We start from the raw sequence: 24,750 nt of genomic DNA, 5'->3' as shown, positions 1-24,750 counted from the left end.
CAAACTTTTTTCAAAAATTTGGTACACCTCGTCTAATAAACTGATCCTTCTAACTTCTCAATAAAATTCAAGTCATTTGATCTAATTTTTAAAAAGTTATGTTGCTTCAAATAGTGTAGACTCAGTTTTGCTCGTTAGTGCAGCTGGAATAAAGCTGCACCGATGCGCTTCTGTAGGACATCGAGCTGCTCGACGATACAGCTTGATAAACAAAAATTGTCGGCCGGTCCAAGCAGTAGTTTCGCCCTGTAAAATATTTTTTACGCATCTCTCTCACCGTCTATTTGCTGCACGAAGACTGAAAGTGCTCTTTCAGCGTTCTTGCATTTTGTAGATCCCACTTATCTGTTACAAATAAGGTTAATATTAATATTGAGACGAACACTTTTATCTCCCACGTCTGGGTACCAAGTCCTGGCAGATTGACCGGCCAGGTGGTTCAATATATAATGGAGGTAGATATTGAAAAGTACGGTAACGCGCGACAAGCGGCATTATCGTCGAACCGTATCGGTTCGACGCGACGTAACAACACGTCGCGCGACGAATCGCAACGTGCACGAGTCCCTCACGATTCGATGTGTTCATTCAATGATAGGACAAACCGGAGGACGTCTCGACGGGATCCGTTAGGCCTTCGTGCAGGATCGAGGATCGACCACGCTTGAAGCCGGAAGCGAGACAGAGGATCCCGCCGGTGATCAAGGAAGCGAGTCCGCGGATCGAGGAGGCGATCGAGGTAATCGATCGACCGATCAATCGAATCGTCCTCTTTCGGACGATTGTCCCGTCGAACATACTCGCACGGCTCTACTCTACACGGCTGACGTTTACCGATAGCGGAAGGGTTACGGTGAACAGCGAACACGCAAATGGAACGAGCATGATACAGTGATTTCTCTATATATGTCGCCGAGGTTTGGATGATAAACGTCGCGGAATTATCCTCACTACCGCGAAGCACGAGAGGCCTCGGACGTCGAGAAGTGTAAACATAACATGTCTCGGATACGTCTCCTGGGCGATACATGACGCTGGCGAGACCCGTGTTGTTGACATATATCGAGAATTCACTGTACATTGCGTCACGGATAGGCACAGGCTGCGGTTGAACCGCATTCTGTCGAAACTCGCTCGAAAAATGGATCGGCTAATTGGATTTTACGCGTTTTAGGGTTTCCTTTTATTTTGTTAGAACTAATAATAGAACAATCGGAGAATAGGATAATTGGGGTTTTCGCGTGTTGCAACAGTCGGCACTGTTCGGTAACGCTTAATCGAATGAACGAATTAGTCGATTTTAAACCGCGGTTCCACCGGTTTTGAAAAAGGCTTCGACGTCGGGTTTTCAAGAAATAAACCAGTAGCGATTCGTATCGGTCAACACCGGGAAACAACTTTCCTTCGAATTCAGGATCCCGGTGGCCCCGGGTTCGGTGACATTAACTGGCGGGTATCGCGGGACCCGATCTTGATCGGCCGATTCAACCCGTCTAGCCACGGGCACCGTCGGTTGAAACTCGCGTTTCAGCTTTAAATCGTCGAAAGTGAAGTTTATCAGTTGTACGGACGGGCACAGCCGTGCGCAATTACGTGGCGACCGATGATAAGGACCGGTTGCGGGTCGCGGGTTGCACTGGGAACACGCGGGGAACACAAACGAAACCTTTCCCAGACGAAGAAGTGTCTTTCGAGGCGACCGGCACCTGCAACCGGTTCCGAACGATCGCGGTTAACTGGCCCCAGGCCCTGAGCACCGGCTCCCAACTCCGGTCGCGGTTTAATACCGTTAGGGCCGCTACCGACGGAGTCCGGTGTGCATAGGGTCACACTTATTTTTCTAACACATCTATGGGAAACGTCGACGTTCCCCGAATTTTTGCAGATTAACAAATATATTAGCGGTACCCATAAGTAATCAATTATTTGCAAAGAATCTGTTTTGCCTTTAGTCCTGTACCGATCGTTGAAGAGGAAACACTTTTCGGTAAAGCAGCCTTCAAAATATTCTAAACAGTATAATTTCTTTTTACAACACTGTACTATATTCGTCATTGCAGCCTTTTGCATTTTTCACGCGAGATTTAATGCAACGGTAACAACAAAGAGAATTTGCGATGTTTATGGAGATGTATCGAAGGTCAACAAGTGTCAACGTTGGTTCAGAAGGTTTGCTGCTGGTGATTATGATCTCTCTGACAGGCCCCGAAGTGGACGACCAGTTGAATTTGATGATGACACCCTAAAATCTCTAGTGGAAGCTGATCCAAAATTAAGTATACAAGAATTATCGAGAAGCCTTGGGTCCACATGGTCAACTATACAAAGGCACCTACACAAAATGGGAAAGGCAAGGAATATGAGTACCGCATCAATTATCCGAGACCAACAAGAATATTCGTCGATCAATTTGCACTTCACTGCTATCCAGATTTCGTAGAGATCCATTTCTTAGCGGAATCGTTACCGGAGATGAAAAATGAATTCTTTATGATAGCATAAAGCGGTCCAAGCAATGGCTTTCTGCAAATCAAACCGCAATATCAACCCCTAAACCTAGCTTATCACTTGGAAAGGTGTTACTGTGCATTTGGTGGGCCTGTCGTGGCGTAATTCACTTTGAGTTGTTGAAACCTGGAGAAACAGTTACTGCTGAGTTGTATTATCAGCAATTACAACGGCTGTATTCAGAACTATTGGAAAAGAGGGCATCTCTAGTCCACAGAAAAGGTGTAATACTGCAAATTGACAATGCCCGGTCCCATACAGCGAAACTCACGAAGGAAAAAATCAAAGAATTACAATGGGAAGTTTTACCGCAACCCCCGTACTCACCGGATATTGCTCCATCTGATCTTTTCAGATCTCTGGAGCATTATTTAAGAAATAAAACATTCTGTAGAAGATGTTAGGAGGCACCTTGAGTCATATTTTGCTTGACGAACCCTGGATTTCTTTAAGAGGGGGATTGAAAATTTGCAGGAAATATGGCAAACTGTCCTTGATAATGATGCAGATTATATAATAAATTAAGAAATAAAAACTTGAATTTACTACAAAGTTTGTTTTAGATTACAAAATAATTGATTACTTATGGATCCCCCTAATAATTTTGAAAGAGACCCAATGTCGCAAGATTCAAATACTGTTTCAGTCCTAATTTTTAGAAAATGTTAGTCTTCTACAGTTCACTGGACTTTCAAAATGGGCTTCCATTTATCGCATTTTTACTCGATTTCGAAACGATTCTTTCGCAACGCCGAAATATGTTGTTTTTCTATCGGTATCGTTTTACGAGTCGTTAGCCAACCAAACGTCGATCCACTGGTTCTCGATCCAGCGATCCGAATCGATAGTAATACCGATTTCTTTCCGTAGAACCCGAAATCACCCAGGGACTCGATCGATCGAATCGCTCCCGTGGCCAAAGAAGACCTGCGTAAGTATTACCAAAAGAACAAAATCTTCTGGAAAACGTTTACAAAGACGCGTGATTGCGTACAGATCGTAGTCCGATGCAACATCCGATAATCCTCTTGATCTACAAGATAAGATAGACGCGACGCGTCTGTATTCCTTTGTCCGCGGGATATTCTTTATTTGGATTGCAATTTTCCTGTATATTTCGAAACAATGAAACCATCTTTAACGCTAGAACTAGCGGATGAGTCAAAACGACTTGCTTCTATTCTTATCCTTTAGAAATATTGAAATTACAAATATACGAAGTAGACATTCAAGCAAAACTGGTACGCGAATCCAAACAAATCCAATTTTGTTGTTATTATAAGGCAATGTATGCCAGTTGCATATAGTGCTTGGTTGTTCTATTGTTAAGAAAGCCAATTCCACGTCGAACTCTCTGAAATAGAATCGGATGACACGGCCACTGTCTCAGCAATCTCGCAATCGGCTAATTAGCTTACACATTAAAGGCTGTCGCCCGTAATGGTCGTAAAACCATTTTTCGTCTATTTTTGTCGGTAACGTGGTCACCCTACCTTATCGCGAATCTACGGAGTCTTGGCTCTTGAATTACACGTTAACCAGTTAACTGCGGAGTTTAATTTTAAAAATCCCTCACGGGGCGCGGAATTAAAATCGAGCAATGACGACTATACACGTCAATATGCCGGTGTTACAAATGTTACGAAAGAAGTAAAGCAAAGTGAGAAAGAATTACATTTTCATTCGATAAGAAATTAACAGTTCATTAACGTTAGCCGCAATAGAGTTCTGGATTGACGTGCATACACGTCGAACGCAGTTAACTGGTTAAAGCTCCTACACATACGAGCCGACACACTGACCTAATGGCGATATTTGTCTGTCGAGCAGCGCAGTTGGAGAGCGCGAGCTTGAACCATACGGCTGCTCACCACCGGATTTCCGTTCGGCCGAAGAACCGGAGGCCGCCGCGTCGCACGGCGCCGCAAACGGCGAACACATCTTCGTCGACGATCACTACGATCGCGGAGGACTCGTTGGACAGCCTGGACCCTCAGCCGGTGAACACCAGCATCAGCAGCAGCGCGTCATCGCCAACAACCACGACGACGCCGACGACGGAGCCGAAGACCGTGTCGGTCGCGCGGAAATCCTCGAGCAGGCTGTCTCGGAACTCTGACATCTTCGAGGAGCTGGAGGCCAAGCTGCCCAGGAAGCCTCCGAGCGTGGCCTCGCTGTCTCCGGACAGCTTGGACGCGATCAGCGCTTCGGGGACCAGCGTCGACACGAACGAGGAGCAACCGGAAGCGCCGCGGCCGGTCGCCAAGAAGCCGTCGATTCGGTTGCAGAAGGGCACGGAGATCTTCGAGGAGCTGGAGGCGAAGCTGCCGCGCAGAAGATCCTCGAACCGGCTGTCGAAGTCTCCGGACAGCCTGGAAGTGGCCTCCAGCTGGTTCTCCAAGTCCACCGAGGGCTTCGACATGCTGACGGAGTACGAGGAATCGAAGCCGGTGGTCCGCAGGCTGTTGAACCCGATCTCGAAGTCGACCGATCGGGTCTCCAAGTCCTCCGACAGCCTCGAGGCCATCGAAACCTTGACCAGCGACGAGTCGATCGAGCGCAGAAGGAGCAGCTTCGAGTTCCGCGCTCGCCGATCCTCGAAGAGCATATCGAAGTCCTCGGAGAACTTCGATATACTCGAGCAAACGCTTCAGACGGAGTCGAACACGGTCCAGGAGTTGCAGAAGAGAAGCAGCGTCTCGGACATGAACCTGGCGAGGGGCAGGCGGTTGTCCAAGAGCATCTCCAAGTCGTCGGAGAGCTTCGAGATGATCGAGGTCAGCGAGGACAAGGACGAGGAGGAGGAGAACGTCCGGGACAATTGCTTCGGCAAGGTGTGCAGGAGGTCCTCGAAGAGGATGTCCTCCGAGAGCTCCGACAATCTGGAGATGGAGGATAGGCTGGAGAACAGAAGGATCAGGAGAACCCCGAAGAGAATACCGAGCACCAGCTACGTGGACATCGTGCCGCAGGACGAGCAGGAGGAGGAGAAGAGACCGGTGCCGGTCAGGAAGCCGTCGAGGCTTCAAAAGTCCTCCGAGAGCTCCGAACTCGGCAGCACGGACACCCTCGACTCCGAGAGGAGGAACAAGTCCTCCGAGAGCACGGAAACCCTCGACAGCCTCGAGAGGGACCTGGACCAGGACCGGAAACAGGAGGACTCCGCCGACGCGGTCACGGAGCAACGCGAAAAGAGCGTAAGTGTCTTCGAGGTCGCGGAAATATCGATAAAAGGGTGCAGACCGATAAGGGTGCCCGATTTGCGGTTACTCCCTTCGGTAGAACCCCCAATGAAAACCTTGTATACCCACAAGGGTAGTTCTAAAGCAAACACGGTTTTAATGAACTGTGTTCCTTTTCTTCCATTTCACTCAACAAAAAATTACGAAAAAATTCATGAACATTCTATCTAACAGCATACACGACTATGAATTTTCTCCGAATTTTTGATCGCAAAATCGATTTTTAGAAAATTCCAGAAACTTAAAATCGGCGATTTAGTTATCAGACTACCATCTTAGTCAACTGTACCCTTTGGGGTAATTTTTCAATTTTAGGATAGAAGTTCGTCTGCCCCCTCTCCTATTATCATTTTGTTATTATAAAATAAATTAAATTGCTTCGTCGGTACACAGGATTCGTGGAGCAACAAGAACATCGTGGACCCCGAAGAGATGTCGGTGGCGAACGGAGCCGAGGACTCGAGGTCGTTGATCTCGACGGACAAGTTCTACTGGCGGCAGTCGTCGGAGTCAAAGGAGAACATCGACATCCACCAGCTGCTGGCCTTCACGATAGTGGCCAAAATGGCGGACAACGGGAACAACCAGCGCAGCTCGGTGATCTACCCGAAGAAGAAGCCGATCACCGGCTCGCAGCCGACCTCGCCGGTCGCCAAACAGCAGGAGGACAACAAGATGATCTTCGACAATCTGCTGGTCAGCAAGAACGACGAGGATCTGCAGAACATGCTGAACGGGAACATATCCGAGGTGTCCACCGACACGAAGAGCTTCAAGGAGAAGCTGATCATGTTCGAGAAGCTGGGAAAATGAGACGGCGGGATGCGCCGCGCTCGTTCACATCAATCCTTGGCTCGGTCGTCGTCGACGAGCTTCCGGACGGATCGATTCGAGGGACGATCGCTCTTCTGACCTGCCGAGAGTCGCCAATCCTGAGGAGATTTCGCTCGGAGACCGGGAACAGGTCGAGAGATCGCGCGTGACGATACGTTAGTATATGCGGCATTCGCTCCGGGTGTGCGACACAGATCTTAAAAAAGATGCTAACGCCAGGGCAAAACTTTTTCATTTCCGGCTGTTCCTTTCGGAGAATCGTGAATTCAAACGGGCGATCGAATAGGATAGATTATTGTAACACGAAACATGCACTTCGTGCGTTTGTACCAAATACGAATATATAAGGAAATGGAACAAATATTATACGGATAATATTTGTGATATTATCCGCGGGTCGGTGTTGAAATATTCGAACTTTCGCTTACCCTCGCGTTTTATAAATTCTACAAATAGGTCATTGTATTTTGTATAAAGAATCGAGAGTGGTCACGCGGAAAATTGTTAATCAACATTTATTTGTAGTCGAGATCGTTTGGAAGATGCTTGGAAACAGGGATGCTCCGATTCGGAGGTTTTGGCACGTTCTCGGAGCGAATATTGTGCATGCTGAGCTTACGTTCTCCACCATTTTTTGTTTTTCTCACGCGGTAGAAAGTTGATGTTCGTCGATCGCATTCGAAAGAGGTTCGAAATCGAGCGATCGGATTACGCGCACCGCAACGCGATTATCCACGAGAGAAGTTGTTCAATTGTTTTCCGTTGTGTAACGAGAGTCGCGTAGTTCGGCGCGACGTTACCGGGTCTTCTCCGGATCCAGTATTAGATCGCGCTCACCGAGTCCGTGATCTTCTCGCGTAGGAACCATTCCGCGTGAAACCGCGCGTAAAATTACAAGAATCAAAGATATCTGTGCGCGGTCTGACGTGGAATGGCTCGTAGGAGCCTAGGCGTTTCGTGGATCTTGTTGTACAGTAGCTTAGAGGCACAGATAAATGTCGTGTAGCGTTCCGTTCTGTAAATAATACCAAGTGAACCATTAAACAAAAGAACAAAACAAACAAAAAAAGAAACTAGCCCAACCCCCAAAGCCCCCCCCCCCCCATCATTATCGCGAGCGAGAGGAATGATAATGTCTGATCGAAACGAACACAGGGTACGTTGAGAACGCTGTCGGGAGACGTGTCAGGTGATCCTTGGAAAATGTTGCCTTTTCATTCGGTACTTTCTACGTAGGAACTTTCGACGCGCGAAATCGACAGAGAAACTCTGAGCGAGCGACGATCGCGAACCGTTTATTTGTTCGTCCACGCCGTAGCTTCCCAGCGTGTTCTCAAAATTTCCAAGTGGAAATTGAATAACTCAAAATCTTCTCGACACGCAACGTTGGGAAACTATGGTTTGTAAGAAGAAAAGAATCGGTTTGTAGAGTCTACTGGTTCCGAAAACACTCGGTGTCCGTTGGCTCTGCAGGGTGTTACGAAAGATAAGAGGAAAATGTTGCTTAGCCCTCGTCCGAACCTCGGAAAAATTTGTATTAATTTATTATCCCTTGGGGTGAAATTATCTTTGTATTTTTGCATTTTTGTTTGTACTGAAAATTCAAGAACAATAAGAGATATCGTAACGCGTAAGAAACTCGTTTTTGAGGTAAATGAGGAAATACTTTTGATTAACAGGATTTGAAGGGGGGAAGACGCTCGAGTAATTCTAGGGATACCGGGCGTCTCGCGTGAAAAGAACACGGTTTCCGAAAGTTCAATATTGATTTTTAATTGGACAGATCAAACGAATCACGAGCGGGAGGGAGCGGGATCGTCGTGGGGTGAGGAAAAGACATTGGAGCGTGTCTCCTCGGTCTTTTAAGTGCCTTAACGAAGTACCGAAGAATCGGATGGGCGTAGAACATGCTTGGATAGGTCGCGTGGAAACGTTCATCAATATCGACTGCGGATTTTATGCATTTATCAGAAAAAGAAAACCGATGAAACATGTATAGAGCAGTGGAGGCTGTTATACTCTACTCAACTCACCCAAATTAACAGAAGAAACACACAAAGATCAAAGATCCGCAGTCTATTCATCAGCTCCAACCCCCCATCAGCCGCCCCTTTCTTTTCTTTATATTTTTTGTTAGCCGTCTATATAGTTGAATCGTAAACATGTCGGAATCCAAAAGATACCGTTGTAGATCGGTTTTAGATTAACGAGATATGAATAGAGAGAGAGAGAGAGAGAAAGAGACCGCGCGATTGTGTGTGTGTGTGTGTTTGTGTGAGAGAGAACAAACTAACAAGGGATATCGTTTAAACGCATCGCCCCGATTTCAATGATATTTATGCAGATTACCGTCTGTTGTGTCCTACATGAATTACATTAAAAAGGGGCGTGTCACACCTAAGTGGTGTCCCTCGTAAGTGTTGCTACAACGTTACAAGAACTCGCATAATTGAAGAAGAATATATATATAAATATATATATTACACATAATACAGAAAGAGCAGATCGCCACGTTATTAATGTAAATAAAGCTGCCATCGTGAATTACAGTACTTTCTTTCCTTTTTTATTGAACCCGCATATTTCGGCGCGCGTGTCGACGCGCCTTTAAAAAATTACAAAATACCTCGGATTGCAGATGATGATACGGTACAAGTGGTGTCGCGTATTCGTTCCTTCTTTTTTCTTGCTTTTCGCGTTCTCGTTTCGTTTTTTCTTTCTTTCTTTCTTTTTTTTTTTTAATACAACATCTCTACGGTACACGTACGCGCGAACGCGTTTACATACACACACACGCACGCTCTCACACACACGCGCATACATACACACACGACAGTAGGCGGTTGGGAGTTTCACGGAAAACAATGCTTGATTCGGGGGCGAATCGCGCTCGGTACAAAAATTTCTCGTAGAAAAAGATCAGGAATGTATGCAACGGTGACACACAATAGATTGGCGGTGACTGCGATTAACAACGGTTTCTCGCGTATCACGGAAATAGTAAATCGATTCTCAACAAACTTTAACGATCGAAACACGGGGCCCGGCGTTGCTCGACACTTTTCGGTCCGCTTCGGTTCAACGTTTTCGTTTTCGTTTGAATGTACTCTGCAGAAACGAGAAGATGCCTCGGCGGGCAAACGAGAATCCGTTTGGTCATTTCGGACACGTGTGTTTCGCTATTGGCTGAAACGTGAACTGGTTCTGGGGCAAATATCCGATATGAAATATTGTAATGGCCACGGGCGAGCACTCGACTCTGCACGGTAAGTCCCTGTATATTTTATCCGTCTTTTAAAATACTGGAATAAACAAAAGCTAGAACAGATGATCGTTCATTGAGCAGAGCGGATGTGGGCCTGACGAGGCTGGACCTACAGGCAGGGAACTGGGCCCTGAAATACGAGTCCCACCCGCGGTACGACCCTGTGGATATGTTCGCGTAGGCGGTGGAATACACAGACGGAGGTAGAGTGGGCCGAGGGTCCATGGGCCCATTGGGGTCGGCGAAAAAGGGGAGTACCACCCCTGTGTAGAATGCGTGGGGATATCGGGAAATCCTGAAGGTGATAGTAATCATCCCTGGAGCTACGGCGGCCGCAGCCTGTGCCAGTATGTTCACGGGGGAAGTACCATCCTCCATCGCGGAGCCGGGGTCCGTCCTGTAATTGGTATTCATTAGCACCGCCTCGGCAGGGAGACAGGCTTAGCTAACTCGTCTGTACGCGAGACGTCTCGTGGAGCAAGTGTCGCGGCAGCTGTGTTAGAGGAACACTAGACAAGAAAGTAGATACCGCGAAGTAATCCAGGACCTAGAAATATTGACGACAGATTGTAGACTAACAGATTGTTGATGTAATTGTTTTGAATTTTTAGCTGAATGTTGATTGCTTTGGCGAAGAAATGGGCATAAGGCCGTCAGCGGACCGGAAAGTGTGAAACACGTTGTCGCCAGCGAATTATGGACGCTGGTTTCTCAACGAGCAACACGATCAGGGGTCTCTAGGGTGCAAATACGAATAACCATTTTCGCGGATACGATGGAACTCTGCTGTTACGTAACGCGCAAGGTATGACTAGGCTCTCAGCAGCGCTTATCAGCTGTGCTTATCGTTGACGGTAAAAAACGTTGTGCTAATCACGACCGTGGGTACTCGTTAAACTAACGCTTGTGTGTTTTCTTGCATCTGTGATGTCCACTCAGGAATTTAACAACTCGATCGTTCGTTGAAACGTGGAATTAACTGGCGCATGAAAGTATCTGAACGCGCGTAAATGCAAATTCTAATGGATAAAATGCGCGGAGATTGGACCGACTGATTGGATCCTGAAATACGCCATTACGATTATAAAATGCAACTGTCTGGCTTATGTTGGCCGATTCGAAAAAAAATTCTCGCACAGATACTTCTCTACTAATTCGCTCCCGACGATACTTGCGCCTGATTGCAAGGACCATCGGAGTACCTTGTCTTCGGAATGATGAAAATGATTACAAGCGTTAAAATACTTTCACACGAGCGCTCGGGGTGATAGACAACAGGTCTGATAACGGATCGGCTGTCGCAGCCGTTATCTATCCTTGCATCGGTTACGCTTTACGTCGCTCTGAGGTTGCGTCTCACAGTGTCTCGTCTATGTATCTCGTGTTTGCTCGCACAGGTCTGTCGCGACAGGAGATTTACAACTCGTCGTGAGTGTCGGCAGTCTCCGAGCTAGGGTTGCACAGAGCCGGTGTGGATAACTCCATGGCGTACTCGCAGCGCATCGGTTCCGTTACCGACATTAGCTTGTTCTCCTTGCCACAGGTGAGCGTGACCATGGTGGAGCGTGCCGGGCCGTTCCAGCAAGTCAGTCCCCTGTCGTACTTCATTCTCGAGTACTTCTGGCCATCGGGTCCAGCCCATTCGTGCCAGTGGCCCAGGATGATGTCGCTGCCACCGGACTTGGACCTCTGCGTCGCATTGCCGAACATGCACAAGGTGTAGACATACTCCAAGTCCGTGTACTCGAAGCACTGGCCGTCCAAAGGTGCGAACTCTTCTTCGACCCCGTAATCGCGATCCAGTTTTTCCTCGAGCATCCTGATCTCCGACTGCAAGTCGTTCACCGCTTTCTTTGCCGTGTGGAAGGACTCCCGAGCTGTCGTGGCCTCGTCGATGAGAGCTTGAGTCTCCTCGTCGTACTGGATCGCCGGCTCCTGTTTCTCTTGAGCTTCGCCTGCTCCCTCTGCCCCCTCGTCTCCCTCTCCGTCATCGTCTTCTTCTTTGTCGTGCTCCGATGGCTCCTCCGTACTCTCATGGCCCTCTTCTTCTTCCTCAGCTTGATCGTCTGGTTTGAACATACCTGAAACAACAATTGAGTTGCAACGCGTGACTCTGAATAAAAATAAAATACATTTATCGTCGCCGGCCGACCTTGTTCCAACATTAAGAAGGGCTTGACGAGAGGCCAAGCAGAGTCCATGAACTCCTGGAGATTCACCTCCTTCTTGTTGTTCAAGAAAAAGAGCGCCTCCTCCTCGCTGACAGTTCCATCCCTGTCTTTATCAAAGGTTACTCTGGTTCTCAACTCCATGACGGTGATGGTGCCGCTACTATCGGAGTCCAACAATTTGAAGTAGTCCTCGATCTCTGTATCTTGCAACTCCTTCTCCTCTTCCCCTTCCTCGACCGTAGGCTGTTCCGGTTCGACTACCCGATACTTTTCCAATGCAGCCGTCTCTCGTTCCTCCGCTTGGGTCTTCAACGCTTCTATCTCCTTCTTGAATAGAGCCGCCTCTTCGAAGTCGGCTCTGAGCTTCACTAGGTTGGTCTGGTAGTCGTTCTTCAATTGTTTGCCCTTGGAGACCATCTCTGCCCTTATTTTATTGCCCTCTTTCATCAGTTCCTCGGCCTTCTGCTGCTCCAATCTAGCTTCCTTGCCGAGCTCGTTACAGTTATTCGGACACTCTTTACCTGACTTGTACTCATCGGAGGCGTCACAGCAATCGCAAATGCCGTCGTTCACCCAGCTCGAGGGTATGTAGCGGGCTTTGTGCCCGGTGTTCTCGCAGTAGAAGATGCCGTTGCCGCAGGCAGCCGTACCCGGCTCGTCGCTACCGTCCGCACAATCGCAATAGTCATCGTTCACCCACGCGAACGGGATCAACAGGCTACCGTCGAAACACTGATAGTCCTTGTCTGGCGAGAACAGCGAGCTCTTCGTTGTAGGTATGCCACGAATCTGCAGCACCTTCGCGCCGGCTACGTGGCCCAATAGCATCGACAGACCGACCGACAGAACAACTGCCAGGTATACTTTGCGATCGGTCATCGTCGCTTCTCTGTGCGATACTCCGGTGATACTGTCTGAAAATCCGTTCGCACGCGAATCGTTCGAAATTCTTCCGATGAAAACCGAACAGTCTTTGAGGTTCAAACGGTGAAAGACACGAGCCAGGACACGCACGCACACATTCGGATATACACATGAACTTGAAGAACCGTCCATAGACTAGACTTCTGTGGTGTGATGGGAGCACGGTGGAGGAGGCAAAGGTGCCTAATTACCTGCCATCTTTCGTCGATTCGTTTCTATCCGTTTAATTTATTGTTGATTTCCTGCCGTGTCTATCTGTCTCTGTAAAAATGGAAAAATTAAAAATAGCATTGATTTGAACGTTTTTATTTGGATTTGGACGTCCATATACAGGTGAATCCTCCTGTCGGAACCTTTGATATTCGTGACCTCGAAACTTTGGACTTACGTGTATTCTGTGACTACCTACAAACAGTGTTGCCGCTTCTACAAGTTGATATCTCTGCTTTTGCGAAAAGAAGACGAAGAGACTGCACGCGAGAAATTGCAAACATTCGAAAGCGCGGAGATATTTGAACTGTAGCTTGGTACAAAACTTTTTGATTTCAATTTTCATAATTATTTCCAAATCGCATTCTTTCTGATGTGAAGTGCATTCCTCTAGCTTTGATTTGAATCCTCGTAAATTAAAAAGTCTCAGCGGGACAACATTGAAATATTACGATTAATTCGGGTGCAAATGATTCTTACTGTTGCCCTCATAAGACACAATGCAAATTCCGGCAAGAATCATTCGCTCCGTACGGAGCGCCATTCCGCGTAAAAATTACCGACAGTCGGTAGTTGACAACAAGCTTCGAGGTGTTGCCACAAGAAGCGCTACTGTCATCTGTCCTGTAGAGGTTCTAATGTTCTTGTTTTTAAATTTTGCGGGGATAATTGTTGATCATCAGTAAAAATAAGAGAGACAATCAAAATAGCGCAGGAGATAGAAAAATATGTTTTATTTTTCACACAGCTTTACATGTACAATTAACTGTCAACAGGCATCAAGATTATACGTACTAAACAATTTGAATATCACTTTAACACCTCAGGATCGCGCTTCTCTAAATAATCCCATTTCACAAAGCAAGTGATCAAGCGAAGCGCGATCAATTCATACAAAGCGTTATATTAAAAGCGGTGGAGGTAGACACGAGGGAAAACAGATATCCCCGTCGCAGCATCGAAGAACGAGTATTATCGAGTTTCACCTCTTTTTCAGTATTTGTATTAATTCTGCGCGACAGAAGGCACGTACAGAAAATCGTCATGAATTATATATACATATATATCTTTGTGAAAATACTGATTCGTCGTTACTTGAAAATATACGTATCTCTTTTGGGACTGATCTGATATATAAGCTACGCGTGAAAGGCATTTAGTGTGTGTATGTGTGTGGGTGTATATTAGTCAAAGAGAGAGTTGAACCCTGTACATCTGATATGCTTTTGAAAGAGATCAAATATTAATGAGTAATCAACATAACATTTCAATCGAGAAACAAAAATATGAGTCGATGTAGCAGGAAGAAGAATATCTGAATGAATTGATTATTTCTCTTAAACTTCGCTTTAAAATGGCTAGTGTTAAGTCTAAGTCTGATTATACATGATTTATACGATCGATATTAAAAAGTCATTATTGTCATGCGCCGCTGAGTCGAAATCCTCAACGGTATCGTCGATTCGCCCAACACTGTGAACAGTAGTAATCATTCTCTGCCGAACCGAAGAATTGACATTGTTCGTTGCGACATTCTTTGACAATAGCCTGAAATCATCCTCAAATTACTCAACTCCGGACTTAGAATGAGCCGTCCGTTCAACACATACCGGTAAACTATTGCTGTTGTTCCACCGTTCTGGACCCGATTTTTCGGATGACGCTTGGTCTTTGTAAAAAGTGGACCTGCAAAGGACGCTGGTTAAAAACTGTGTCCACAATCATCGACAGAAATCTACTCTACAGTCATACATGCCTTGAAAGATAAAGCGTGCGATCCTTGTTTGGATTGGTGGGCAACAGTTTGCTAACACTTGCGTGACTTCCTCGATCGCTGGCAGCATAAAATTTCGACTTGCCCGCACCATAATTCAACTCACTGCCAGTATCGTCTACTTTATGATCCTGCAGGTACCTGTAGCATATCCGATTTATAGTACCAAATTCATACATCAACTTAACCCTCGGAAAGCCGACACTTTTTATCTTAAATGAGCCACTAGAAATTGAGAAGTTAACTCGAACTTAGACGTTGGCGTCCGAGGGTTTAATGTCGCTTTAGAATGAGATACTGTAAAACCTTGCGTGAGCACATTGAAGATAATTCTGAAGCATCTGATCCACGTACTGATGACGTCTACTTCTGATCCTTATACATAGCAAACCTTCCGTCGGAAGTCCACCAACTGTTGACGGCGGGCTCTTTGGTCTCTTGGTGGTAGGCCATAATTTCTTGCTAACGGATTTTCCGATCGACCCAAACTGTTTCGCAACACCCAGCAATTGCTTCGCTGTTTTCGAAAATGAACCATCAGTGTCGGCTAATCTTTCAATCTCCTCCGAGGTAAAATTTTGATATTCACAGTCTAAGTACTCTCGTAATAAGATCTCCATCTGAACGGAAATAGATTCTATGAGTATATTTGTACGAATGCAAGTACATTTTCTATATAAAGATAAGCTACCGTATCTGGTTGACACTCGATCAAGTCGCGAGACCCTCCGTGCCAGTCCCAATCGGGTCCAGGGTCTACCGCGAAAAGGACAGGTAACAATTGTCCCGTGTCAGGATCGACTAAAGGTATGTTGACGCCTTCGCTGCAACGATCATCGAAATCGCTCGATCCGTCGACGATCACAAGGGGAGAAAAGTGGGCAGAATGATAGGCTAGCAGCAACGGAGTTCTGTGACAACGAGATGGAGGTACTTCTAGAGGGAGGTACACGCCCCCGAACGGAATCGGAGCTAAAGCCACACCCTCTGCGTCCTTTAACATGGTCTCCGCTATGACTATGATAGGCCTTTTCAAAGCATGAGCCAACGCTAATACGTGTACCTAAAACATTGCATCGCGGTTAGCCTTTCATTCGGTCGGAATATATTAGATCATCCCATAAATCGTGCCGCTTTCTAATGCTTTAAGTGTAGAATTTTAATACGTACATTTACTTTTAATCACAGAATTTTAAATCCGCCAATATCAAGCGTTGTTGGACGACCCGATCTTGGTTTATCGAAAACTCCGTTTTGAAATTTAGAAAACCATCTTTGTCACTGTCTTGCAATCGAAACTTGTTTTCCGTATACGTCGCAAATCTTTTAAACAACGTGTATAATTGTATTGTCCTTTTTAAATTCATACAGCACAGAAAGCTAAAAGTGAATGTTTTAACATTCATTCTTTGACGATGTTTTAGAAATTAGTGTTCTAAATGCTACGAATATACCTTCTTCAAAGGTGTACGAAAGGATCTTGAACAGCATAGGAAGAAAAAAAGACACAATTTATGGGAAGACCTAATGCTATATCGGAGAAAAAGAAACATTACATACTTCCTCTAAACTTTGATAAGATGTAGCTGTCTGGTTTCTAAAAATAGGAGAGGCCATGTCTACGATGGTCTGCCATTCGATCAACCATTCCGCGTCCGTGTAAGATAGTCCTGCGGCAGCGTTCAAACCCATTTGCCGCCATTTCCATCTTCTAAGCAAGGCGTGTCTGTATTCTCCTTTGGCTAAAGTATTATGCAATGCCTCTCTTAACGTGAGAAGTCTATCGTGAAAGCCCCACATGCCTAGAGAGGCTGCGTGTAGAAGGCAATTGCCATCTCCAGACGTGGCCAAAGGCCAGAGGACTCTGTTGCGTTCATTTTTTTCACCACACCACCAATTCAAGCGACCAGCGGCTTCCAATGAAGTCAAACATCCACCTTCGATCAGATCTTTCTCCAAAAATTGACGAAAAGAATCTACAAGCAATTTTTTTATTACATTAGTAATCGGAAATATGTACGTGTAACATTTTGACATGTGCAAAGTACCGGGATACACGGTTAGGTCTGGAAGAGAGAAAGTGAATTCCGGAGTATCTAGCGACCCTATCTGCGAACGAGCATAGGAAACAATAGCTGCATTTTCGGTGGCTCTGGATATGCCTCTGGCCAATTTCTTGGTAGCGCCGCTTCCATTTTCCAAAGCGCTATTGGAAGTTGACGCTTTCTCCAAACCATCGTATGGGGACAGTCCTAGGTTCATCACCCTGCCTTAGTATACCTGTAAATCAACATTTCATTTAGTATGAAAACACTGATAACATCAATATGAAAACAATGTGAAAACATTGATATCGTATGGTTAAACAGCTTATGGTCAAAAGCGATAAAAATTCGAGAAAGGAAAAAAGGAATAAAAGCCTCGAGAAATTACGTACTATACGATGCATTTAACCGTCAACATCAACAAGTAGAGGTGATCAATGCAAGCAGCAAAGCATTTCGATTCTCGAGATTACGAAATATCGAAAGCGACTAAATTCAGCAGAGGATGCGCGATTGCATGTACACACCGTGTCTATATATATGTGTATGCGACTATATGTGTGTAGGTACGTATCATCTACGCATTTATATGTATATGCATCTACTGGTCGGATGCAATTACTGAAAAAACGCAAACCTTGGCCCGTATATCGAATTAGAGCGACAGAACACGGCGGTGGAACGTCGTTAAATGGTAGTCTAATTGGCTTGCGACGCGCGAACAGCTCGTACGTTTTCTCATATTTTGAAGCCTCTCCGTGGAAGGCTGTCCGCGACTGTGTCGGCTACGACTGAGAATGTGTCCACACTCCGCACAGGCTGCGATCTAAACACAACATAACCTAGAGCTTGGCTAGCCTCGACACTGTGCGGCGGCTGAGTAGGAGGGCGAGAAACGATTTATTATTGTTGCACACGGAAATCACCGTGAAACATTAAACCGGTCACATGTCAACTCGAGGCACAACGGGTACACTATTCTTATTTACGCAGTATGTACCGTGCCCGTCCACTAGCAGACAGTTCACGCGATCGCTGCGGCACGATCAGTTTCGAAATTCAAGAAAACATTACGAGACCACACTCAACTGACCCAATCGTTTCTGTCATAACACCAATGTTTGCTAGAAATGAGATGTTTGACCTTGAAACCGTACAATAGGCGTGTACTTACACACCTTACCCGCCTGCCTACACCGACAAGTATCAATAGGTATCGCACTTATACAGGGTGATCAAAAAGATCTCACACACAGTGTAATACCAGAGAGGAAATCTGGTAACACACCGTGATCACACAGTAGGGAAAATTAGTTCATAAACTCGCCACCGTTGATGGCGTTGTCTGTCCATTGAATTGGCGCTGAAATTTAAACCTTCTCAACACATTCCACTATTATTCGAATTATTTTCTGTCGTTTCTGCTGAAATAAAATATATTTACAAAACTCAATTAGTTGTAAATTTTCCAGTGATCGTAAAAGTTGTTGGTAGTAATACGAATCGGAAAATGTAAGACAGAACTTCTTGATTAATGTACTTATGTGAACTTTTCAGTAAAATTTGTAGTATAATTTATTATATATCGTGAGACAATGGTCGCTATGAGAAAGGGATAGGAGGTTGTGGAAAATACAACAGCTCTTACTAAATATTTATATTTGTATTAAATCGCTATTCGTATATTTGCATTTTGTCAATAAATCACTATGTCACAGCATCATTTTCCTCTTTAAACAAATCAGCAATATTACACGCGAAGCTTCGGTAAGACAGAAAAATATTCTTGTAAATGATCATATACATACGCGTACATGATATATTCGAAAACCATTACCGATTAATTTCTTTTGTTCTACGAATTCCGCAATGTAGACTTAAAAGAAAATTTAGTGAACATTGGCTGATTGCTTGTTATCACGAATTCTAAGTTAAATACATTATTTACGCAAATGTTAAATTCAAATTCGAATTTTATCGAATCGCAAACCAACCTAAGTTTAAACTCCATTTTTCTTCACGCATTTCCACGATTGAAATCACGTTGAAGTATAACAGGGTTGGATCGAACGATGCACAAGTTTAAAGATAAAGACTTTTGTGTACAATTTCTATAAAAATAAAGTTCGTCGCTCGTTTACAATTAAGCATTGCTAATCGTACGATCAATGTTAAAGAATTAAACGTTTCTTCGACCAATCAATGACTTTGACGCTTCCGTTCGAAGCTCTGGCAACCCGATATACAGGTTTATATTTCCTAAGATTACGCATGAGTCACGTTCAATGTAATCATTGAACATAAAGACATTTCAGTGATACGGTTACAGTGTAACAGATACGTGTACATTTATGAAAAAAACATACAGGCGGTATCCCATACGTAGTAACATAAAAGTACGATTCCAAGCAGCCCATTGTTTACACACGTTTACAAATCGGAATATAAAATAACAACTCCCAATGTTTTTTGGTTTAACCAAGTTTCTTTAAATCGCGTTACATTCAATTCTCGAGGAAATGATAGTTCACGCGTTTCACGATCTCTCTTTCTCTCTCACACACACGCACTCTCTCTCTCTCTCTCTCTCTACGTTTAAACAAGAGATGCGGCATTTGAAAATAATGAGATTAACTTTGTACGTCGAAAGATATAATCTGAAAATATCTTTTTTGTTTTTAGTATTTGAAAATATGAAATGATTAGAATTACAGTTAAAAATATAGATAGTGTGATATCTTGTAGTACATCGTTATCGGTCACGATATTCACAACATGTGTTTATATATTTAATCGTCTATCGCTACTCGATGAACCCACGATAGTCAAGTAGAGGTACTGTACTTCTGTTTAAACTTAAAATAGCCTTAGCGACACACACCGTTTACATTCCTTTTTTTTCGGTAGCTCGACTCGGTCGAGCGTGAAATCGAACATTTTATCAGCTGTAGGAGAACGAAAAACTATTTTAGATTCCACAGAAAAAAAAACAACTAATAAGCTATGGCGATTGCTTCTCGACTGTAAATACACTGTATGTGTTATTGCAATGATCCACTTGGAGAACATTACCCTGTAGGAGGGAATGACCTACGCAGAAGACGTTTGCAACTCTTTATGATACAAGGTATTATTACTCAGCACGTGCGCGGATACGTTGAATACAATGGCGAATATAATTGGCCATTAACGAGAGAAGGCCCCTTCACTAGTTTGGAAGCCATTATATGCGATAATAATATTAACGGTTCTTCCCGGTTGCACTCTTTACCATGATAGTATAATTTGATTACTGATTAGCTACACCAATTTCTTACTTTTACGGCGTTAAGTGGTCGGATAATCAAAGTAAGAGCTAATCAAGGCAGCGTCTAATGGTTCCATACACGATGGGCACGTTAGCGAACGTTGTAACCAACTGTCGATGCAAGCCGCATGATAGGTGTGCATACACGGCATATAACGCACTTGTTCGCCCGTCAGCAACTCCATCATACAGATTACGCATTCCTCCTTCTTGGCTCCATCGTATTCGCGCAAAGGCAGATGCTGGATTAGTCCAAGACGTTTTTCAATTCGTACTCGTAGTTCCTCTTGGCTCATCGAACTAAGCTCGTTTGTTCGTCCCACTGTTACGCCGATGCCAATTCCATAGCCTATGTTTAAGGTGACTGACTGCAGTTGACCACCCGGTGGATAGTAAGAGCTCACCAACTCCTACAATGTCCAGAACCAATGAGAATCTTGCTTTTATAGAGCAAGACAAAAGGATCAAAGGTTTAAACCATTCACCCTTTGACTATATAGTCAAACAAAAGTGCTAATCTAGTGATATAGCAAATTCAACGATCATCAAGATGTTCAGTATGTAAGTTAATATTATAAACAATACTGAGCAAGAATCATATGAGATTTACAGATGACAGGTATACAAACTAAAGAATACGTATAGGCACTGTATTGTTCGCGTCTCATAACATGGTAGTTGGAAGGAATGCTAAAGGAATTTGCAAAGAAACTGTCTGATTGGTCAGGCGTAAATAGTTGAGTGTCACAGTTTTCTGAGAAGATACCACTACTACTTTAGGTGTATCGCATTGTGTGACAGTGAACTAAATTCCATTTGCTACTGCGCTATGTCAAGTATCATGTTATGAGATGCGGATCGTACATGGTCAAAGGGTCAATTAACAAACTAGCTTCCAGCACAATTCAGTCTATCTCCCTAATTAACAACAGCTGGATATTTTAATAAATGCAAAGAGACCAAACAGCATCTCTCTAACTTTTACCTGCAACAAATATAGCCAGATTATTGTTTGTTTCAAATTTTTCATATGGTTTGACAGACTCTAGCTATGAAGGGTTAATATTCCCTTTAGGAAATGCATAAATCCTACTAATATAGAAAATATCTTTCAGTTGAGAATGACAGAGCTAATATCGGTGGAACGATGAACGCGTAAAAGTGTTGACATCGTTTTCGCTATCGTAAAAACAAAGAGAAATCGGGGACGTGCGAGACAGTGTCCACGCTTGACAGAGTTCGAGATTAAAGGCAATTGAAGAAACGAGAGAATTACATTGTAAGGTATTAAATGTCCGTGGTCCTCCCGCGACGAACCAACGGGCAGCACAGGATCAGAGTTGTTGCTCAGCAACGTAGTATCGTCTTGTTGACTGCCACCAGAACGCTTGAAGCAGTTTCCCATTTTGATGGGAGAACGTCAGCTCCGGTCTAACTTTCCACACGCAGCGTCGTTCGGCTCGTAAATATATCCCAGCGTCGATTAAAGAATCGAGACAGCTTCGACCTGGGATATTAGAAGTCCTGCCCCCATCGTAGATCGCGTTGTTTTGTGATGATTCCTGTTACGGGGATCCGTCTTGGACGAACGGATGACAGTTGGTGATTCTCGCGTCAAAATACGGTGGCGCAGGGACCTTCACCAGCGATGCATTGTTCGTCACGTATCCGTAACCACAGCTGACTCTCCACGCATCTATCGGGACGCGACCAAAAGGAAAACAGCCCAGTTACATTGGTACACTGGCCAGGCTGTGTGCGCGATCAGGAGAAAAACCACTTTTCACATCTCCCTGGTACTATTAGAGCAACGTTCTTCGGACATTTGGTAGATACACACCACTCCACTTGCATTCTGCTGCGTAAAAGGTACTTCGACGCGATTCGTCGCCGAGACCGTATCGCATTTGCCAACGTCCAATCGTCCAATCACCGAAGAACGATACAAAGAGCTTGTCAAAGCATCGCATCTCTATGTCCCATCCGAAAGACACTCGGCAACCAACCTACGATTGGCCCGTGATGTCGTAGACGAATTGTAAAGCAAAGTTTCCAAAATCTTAACAATCTTAAACGATTTTGAACATCCTTTGTATTGCAGGTCGATCAGTGGTACATATCCGATATATTCCAAGATTCTCTTCGTTATCGACAATGTCACAATCTACGTTACCGACAAGTCCCGAACAAAGATTCTTTTGCGTTCAGTAGCTCTCAGACCAGGGAAGAAGACTGCCAGTAGCCATCGGGTACTTTACCCAATTTTGTATTAGGAGAATATGATATGTAGTAAAAGAGATGGCACGAAAATTCTAAAAAATTTCGAAATTCAGTAGTATAACTCAACGACAAATCGATCGTTCGAGAAAAGTTGTGGGTTTTATAATTATATACGCAGATACGTCTTTTAATTACATTGTCTTTATTTATTCATTGTTGATTCTTACATAAAATGATTGTGTTAAAACACAATATATATGTTCACATGTAATGTGGATTGCGCTTCGGTAACCGTGTTATCGCACATGGTAACGTTCAGTAATTGTCGTCGACAATTGCACAGAGCAATAATTAAAAGGACAACACATCCTTTTGTTTGCTCCATTATTAAAGCATGTCAAAGTAACTTTTATGCATGATTATTCGAAGTATACAAGATACTCGATTTCTGATTACTCGGTATTTCATATCATGCGACACGAAACAGTATAATGTGACTGGGGTACTCCTACATCTCGTCCGTGATATTGGTTCCACAATATTAGTTCCGACCGATACGGTAGGATGTGACACAAAAATGGTAAGGGGGCTCTAGAGCCCCGCGGACGTGAGACAAAAAAATACATTGGGTGATTGGTCTACTCCTGTACCTCATCTGTGACTTTGCATTGAATCGAGTTATCATTGATAACTTATCAATCATTACCATCTGCAAAATGAGGTTCATTTTAAATAGGCAGAGGGCGCAAGGAGTAAAAGTAAGTCTACGGTTCTTGCGACGCTATTGTTGTGGCGGCGTATTTGGTCAAATGACGTATCTCTTATTGGTCCATTCTCTGCTAGACAGTACCCTCATATGACAGAACAGAACAAAAATCTTTGATCGTTTTGTCATTATTTTAAGTGAAACAGCACGTTGAAATGGCACATTTTCCTTGACGAATTAGCCATTACTATCTAAAGAAACAATCACGATTATAAAGATTCATTTTTTAATGTATACTGTATCGTTTCCGAAGAGATAGCGTGGTATTGCTGCATTTGCATATTGCTCTAAACTCTAATGCTAATTGTAAGTTGAAGAAGGAATCGATAGAGAAGCGATAACAAATGCTCCTACTTGAAACTGTTCGAATATTGTCTCGAGAAGGAATCGGAAATGTATGTTTTTCTTCTCAGATATTTTCTCTATTCAATCTGTTAAATTTGATAAATCTTCGAATTAAGACGTAACTCGTTAGAGAGGATGTGCGAATGCTACATCACGCGCGAAAAAATGTTTGTTTACGTACGTCGGGCATCGTGGAAACAAGCTTCTGACCTTTGTCCAGTAGTTCGCGCACATTTTGAAATATGTTGATTTTTTCTTCGACATGCATATATTTGGATCGGGTACGATAATTGATTTATAATTGGAGCTAATATAGCCCAAATTGCCAACTCCTAGTTTTTCTCGTCAAACATTTCTTTAAATTATTTCATCGATTTTTATATAACTTATTCAATAATTACCTGAAGAAAGAACAGTCTGACGATCTTAGTAATTGTAACACAAAAAATCAGTCGTAAGTTCATTATTATTTTGAATTTCTCTATAACTGATTCTTTAGCAACGATCAAAATCGGCTCTTAATTAGCTCGAAAGATTCGTGCATGCCTGAACTGCTTCGCCAAACCGGATCTCGGCTATACAATAAAGATTAGTATTGGGTTTCGAGCGAAAGGGACAGACGAAGGCAAAAAAGGCAGTCGACAATAAAATATAGCCGGTCGGTAGACGCAGATGAATAACTGAATCGAACCATGGGTTGCCTCGTCTTCCCCATTCAGCAGGTTAACTCGTCCTCCCTTGGTGTAGCAATATTTATGCGTCGTAGTGTAAGTGACCCCACGCAATACCGTTTCAGTATGTTGTTCAACCAGCCCGTAAACGTTGCGATTTATGGTTCGACGAATCGCAACCAGTCTAACAGAATTATATGTTCTCAAAAAACAAAATTAAACAAACTTCTAAAGAAGTCAATATATATACTGTTCGGTAACGAATCGTATCAAAAGAGTATAAGACATATTATGTTTCTTATCCTAATATCATTTTATTAATATTAATTTATGATCTCAAAAAAAAAATTAAACTTTTAACGAAGCCAATATGTATACTTTTCGGTAACGAATCGTATCAAAAGAGTATAAAACATATTATGTTTCTCATTCTAATGTCATTTTATTAATATTAACGTATGTTCTCAG

The 24,750-nt window shown here is 43.9% G+C and overlaps 4 protein-coding genes across 11 annotated transcripts in view; 1 reads left to right on the top strand and 3 right to left on the bottom strand.

The window, feature by feature from the left end:
• The window catches only part of LOC143352878 (uncharacterized), a 145,847-nt gene extending 139,149 nt beyond the window's left edge, over positions 1 to 6,698 (top strand). For 6 of the 7 annotated variants that reach the window (XM_076785855.1, XM_076785856.1, XM_076785854.1 and 3 more), the window contains 3 exons: positions 3,379 to 3,439; positions 4,339 to 5,705; positions 6,144 to 6,698. In XM_076785855.1, coding sequence (XP_076641970.1) covers positions 3,379 to 3,439; positions 4,339 to 5,705; positions 6,144 to 6,563 — 1,848 coding nt within the window. In that variant the 3' untranslated portion in view covers positions 6,564 to 6,698. Of the gene's footprint in view, positions 1 to 598; positions 740 to 3,378; positions 3,440 to 4,338; positions 5,706 to 6,143 lie in introns of all 7 variants that reach the window. The other variant, XM_076785859.1, reaches the window with a different exon arrangement.
• A 2,430-nt stretch (positions 6,699 to 9,128) lies between these two features.
• On the bottom strand, positions 9,129 to 13,244 carry Gcs2beta (glucosidase 2 subunit beta). The gene is made up of 2 exons (XM_076785895.1): positions 12,002 to 13,244; positions 9,129 to 11,930 (listed from the first exon to the last, which is right to left on the bottom strand). The coding sequence occupies exons 1-2, from the start codon at positions 13,074 to 13,076 to the stop codon at positions 11,266 to 11,268; spliced, it is 1,740 nt and encodes a 579-aa protein (XP_076642010.1). The 5' UTR covers positions 13,077 to 13,244; the 3' UTR covers positions 9,129 to 11,265.
• A 621-nt stretch (positions 13,245 to 13,865) lies between these two features.
• LOC143352844 (OTU domain-containing protein 7B) lies at positions 13,866 to 18,315 on the bottom strand. 2 transcript variants are annotated; one of them, XM_076785750.1, is made up of 8 exons: positions 17,611 to 18,315; positions 16,977 to 17,208; positions 16,489 to 16,904; positions 15,620 to 15,991; positions 15,235 to 15,548; positions 14,911 to 15,069; positions 14,765 to 14,840; positions 13,866 to 14,702 (listed from the first exon to the last, which is right to left on the bottom strand). In XM_076785750.1, exons 2-8 carry the CDS (start codon positions 17,188 to 17,190, stop codon positions 14,601 to 14,603), a joined length of 1,653 nt encoding a protein of 550 aa, XP_076641865.1. In that variant the 5' UTR covers positions 17,191 to 17,208; positions 17,611 to 18,315; the 3' UTR covers positions 13,866 to 14,600. The 2 variants fall into 2 exon arrangements, with proteins under 2 accessions (XP_076641865.1, XP_076641866.1); XM_076785751.1 differs by lacking the exon at positions 17,611 to 18,315 and adding an exon at positions 17,366 to 17,498.
• Positions 18,316 to 18,617: 302 nt separating this feature from the next.
• Rnf11 (Ring finger protein 11) lies at positions 18,618 to 22,261 on the bottom strand. The gene is made up of 2 exons (XM_076785749.1): positions 21,557 to 22,261; positions 18,618 to 20,690 (listed from the first exon to the last, which is right to left on the bottom strand). The coding sequence occupies exons 1-2, from the start codon at positions 21,683 to 21,685 to the stop codon at positions 20,301 to 20,303; spliced, it is 519 nt and encodes a 172-aa protein (XP_076641864.1). The 5' UTR covers positions 21,686 to 22,261; the 3' UTR covers positions 18,618 to 20,300.
• Positions 22,262 to 24,750: the final 2,489 nt, after the last annotated feature.

The sequence above is a fragment of the Halictus rubicundus genome, chromosome 3 (assembly GCF_050948215.1).
Source record: "Halictus rubicundus isolate RS-2024b chromosome 3, iyHalRubi1_principal, whole genome shotgun sequence".
Lineage (NCBI taxonomy): Eukaryota > Metazoa > Arthropoda > Insecta > Hymenoptera > Halictidae > Halictus > Halictus rubicundus.
Note: the sequence above shows the minus strand (reverse complement) of the source record. Positions and strands in the feature narration are given on the sequence as shown.

Excerpts from the sequence above, each read along its gene's own strand:
- Gcs2beta (XM_076785895.1), bottom strand. The coding sequence starts at position 13,076 with ATGGACGGTTCTTCAAGTTCATGTGTATATCCGAATGTGTGCGTGCGT. Across the intron at positions 11,931-12,001 it reads CTTCTTAATGTTGGAACAAG|GTATGTTCAAACCAGACGAT; the intron begins GTCGGCCGGCGA and ends TTGTTGTTTCAG.
- LOC143352844 (XM_076785750.1), bottom strand. The coding sequence starts at position 17,190 with ATGAACCTAGGACTGTCCCCATACGATGGTTTGGAGAAAGCGTCAACT. Across the intron at positions 15,070-15,234 it reads CTTCAATGTGCTCACGCAAG|GTACCTGCAGGATCATAAAG; the intron begins GTTTTACAGTAT and ends GATATGCTACAG. Across the intron at positions 14,841-14,910 it reads CGCACGCTTTATCTTTCAAG|GTCCACTTTTTACAAAGACC; the intron begins GCATGTATGACT and ends CGTCCTTTGCAG.
- Rnf11 (XM_076785749.1), bottom strand. The coding sequence starts at position 21,685 with ATGGGAAACTGCTTCAAGCGTTCTGGTGGCAGTCAACAAGACGATACT. Across the intron at positions 20,691-21,556 it reads GACATTTAATACCTTACAAT|GAGTTGGTGAGCTCTTACTA; the intron begins GTAATTCTCTCG and ends TGGACATTGTAG.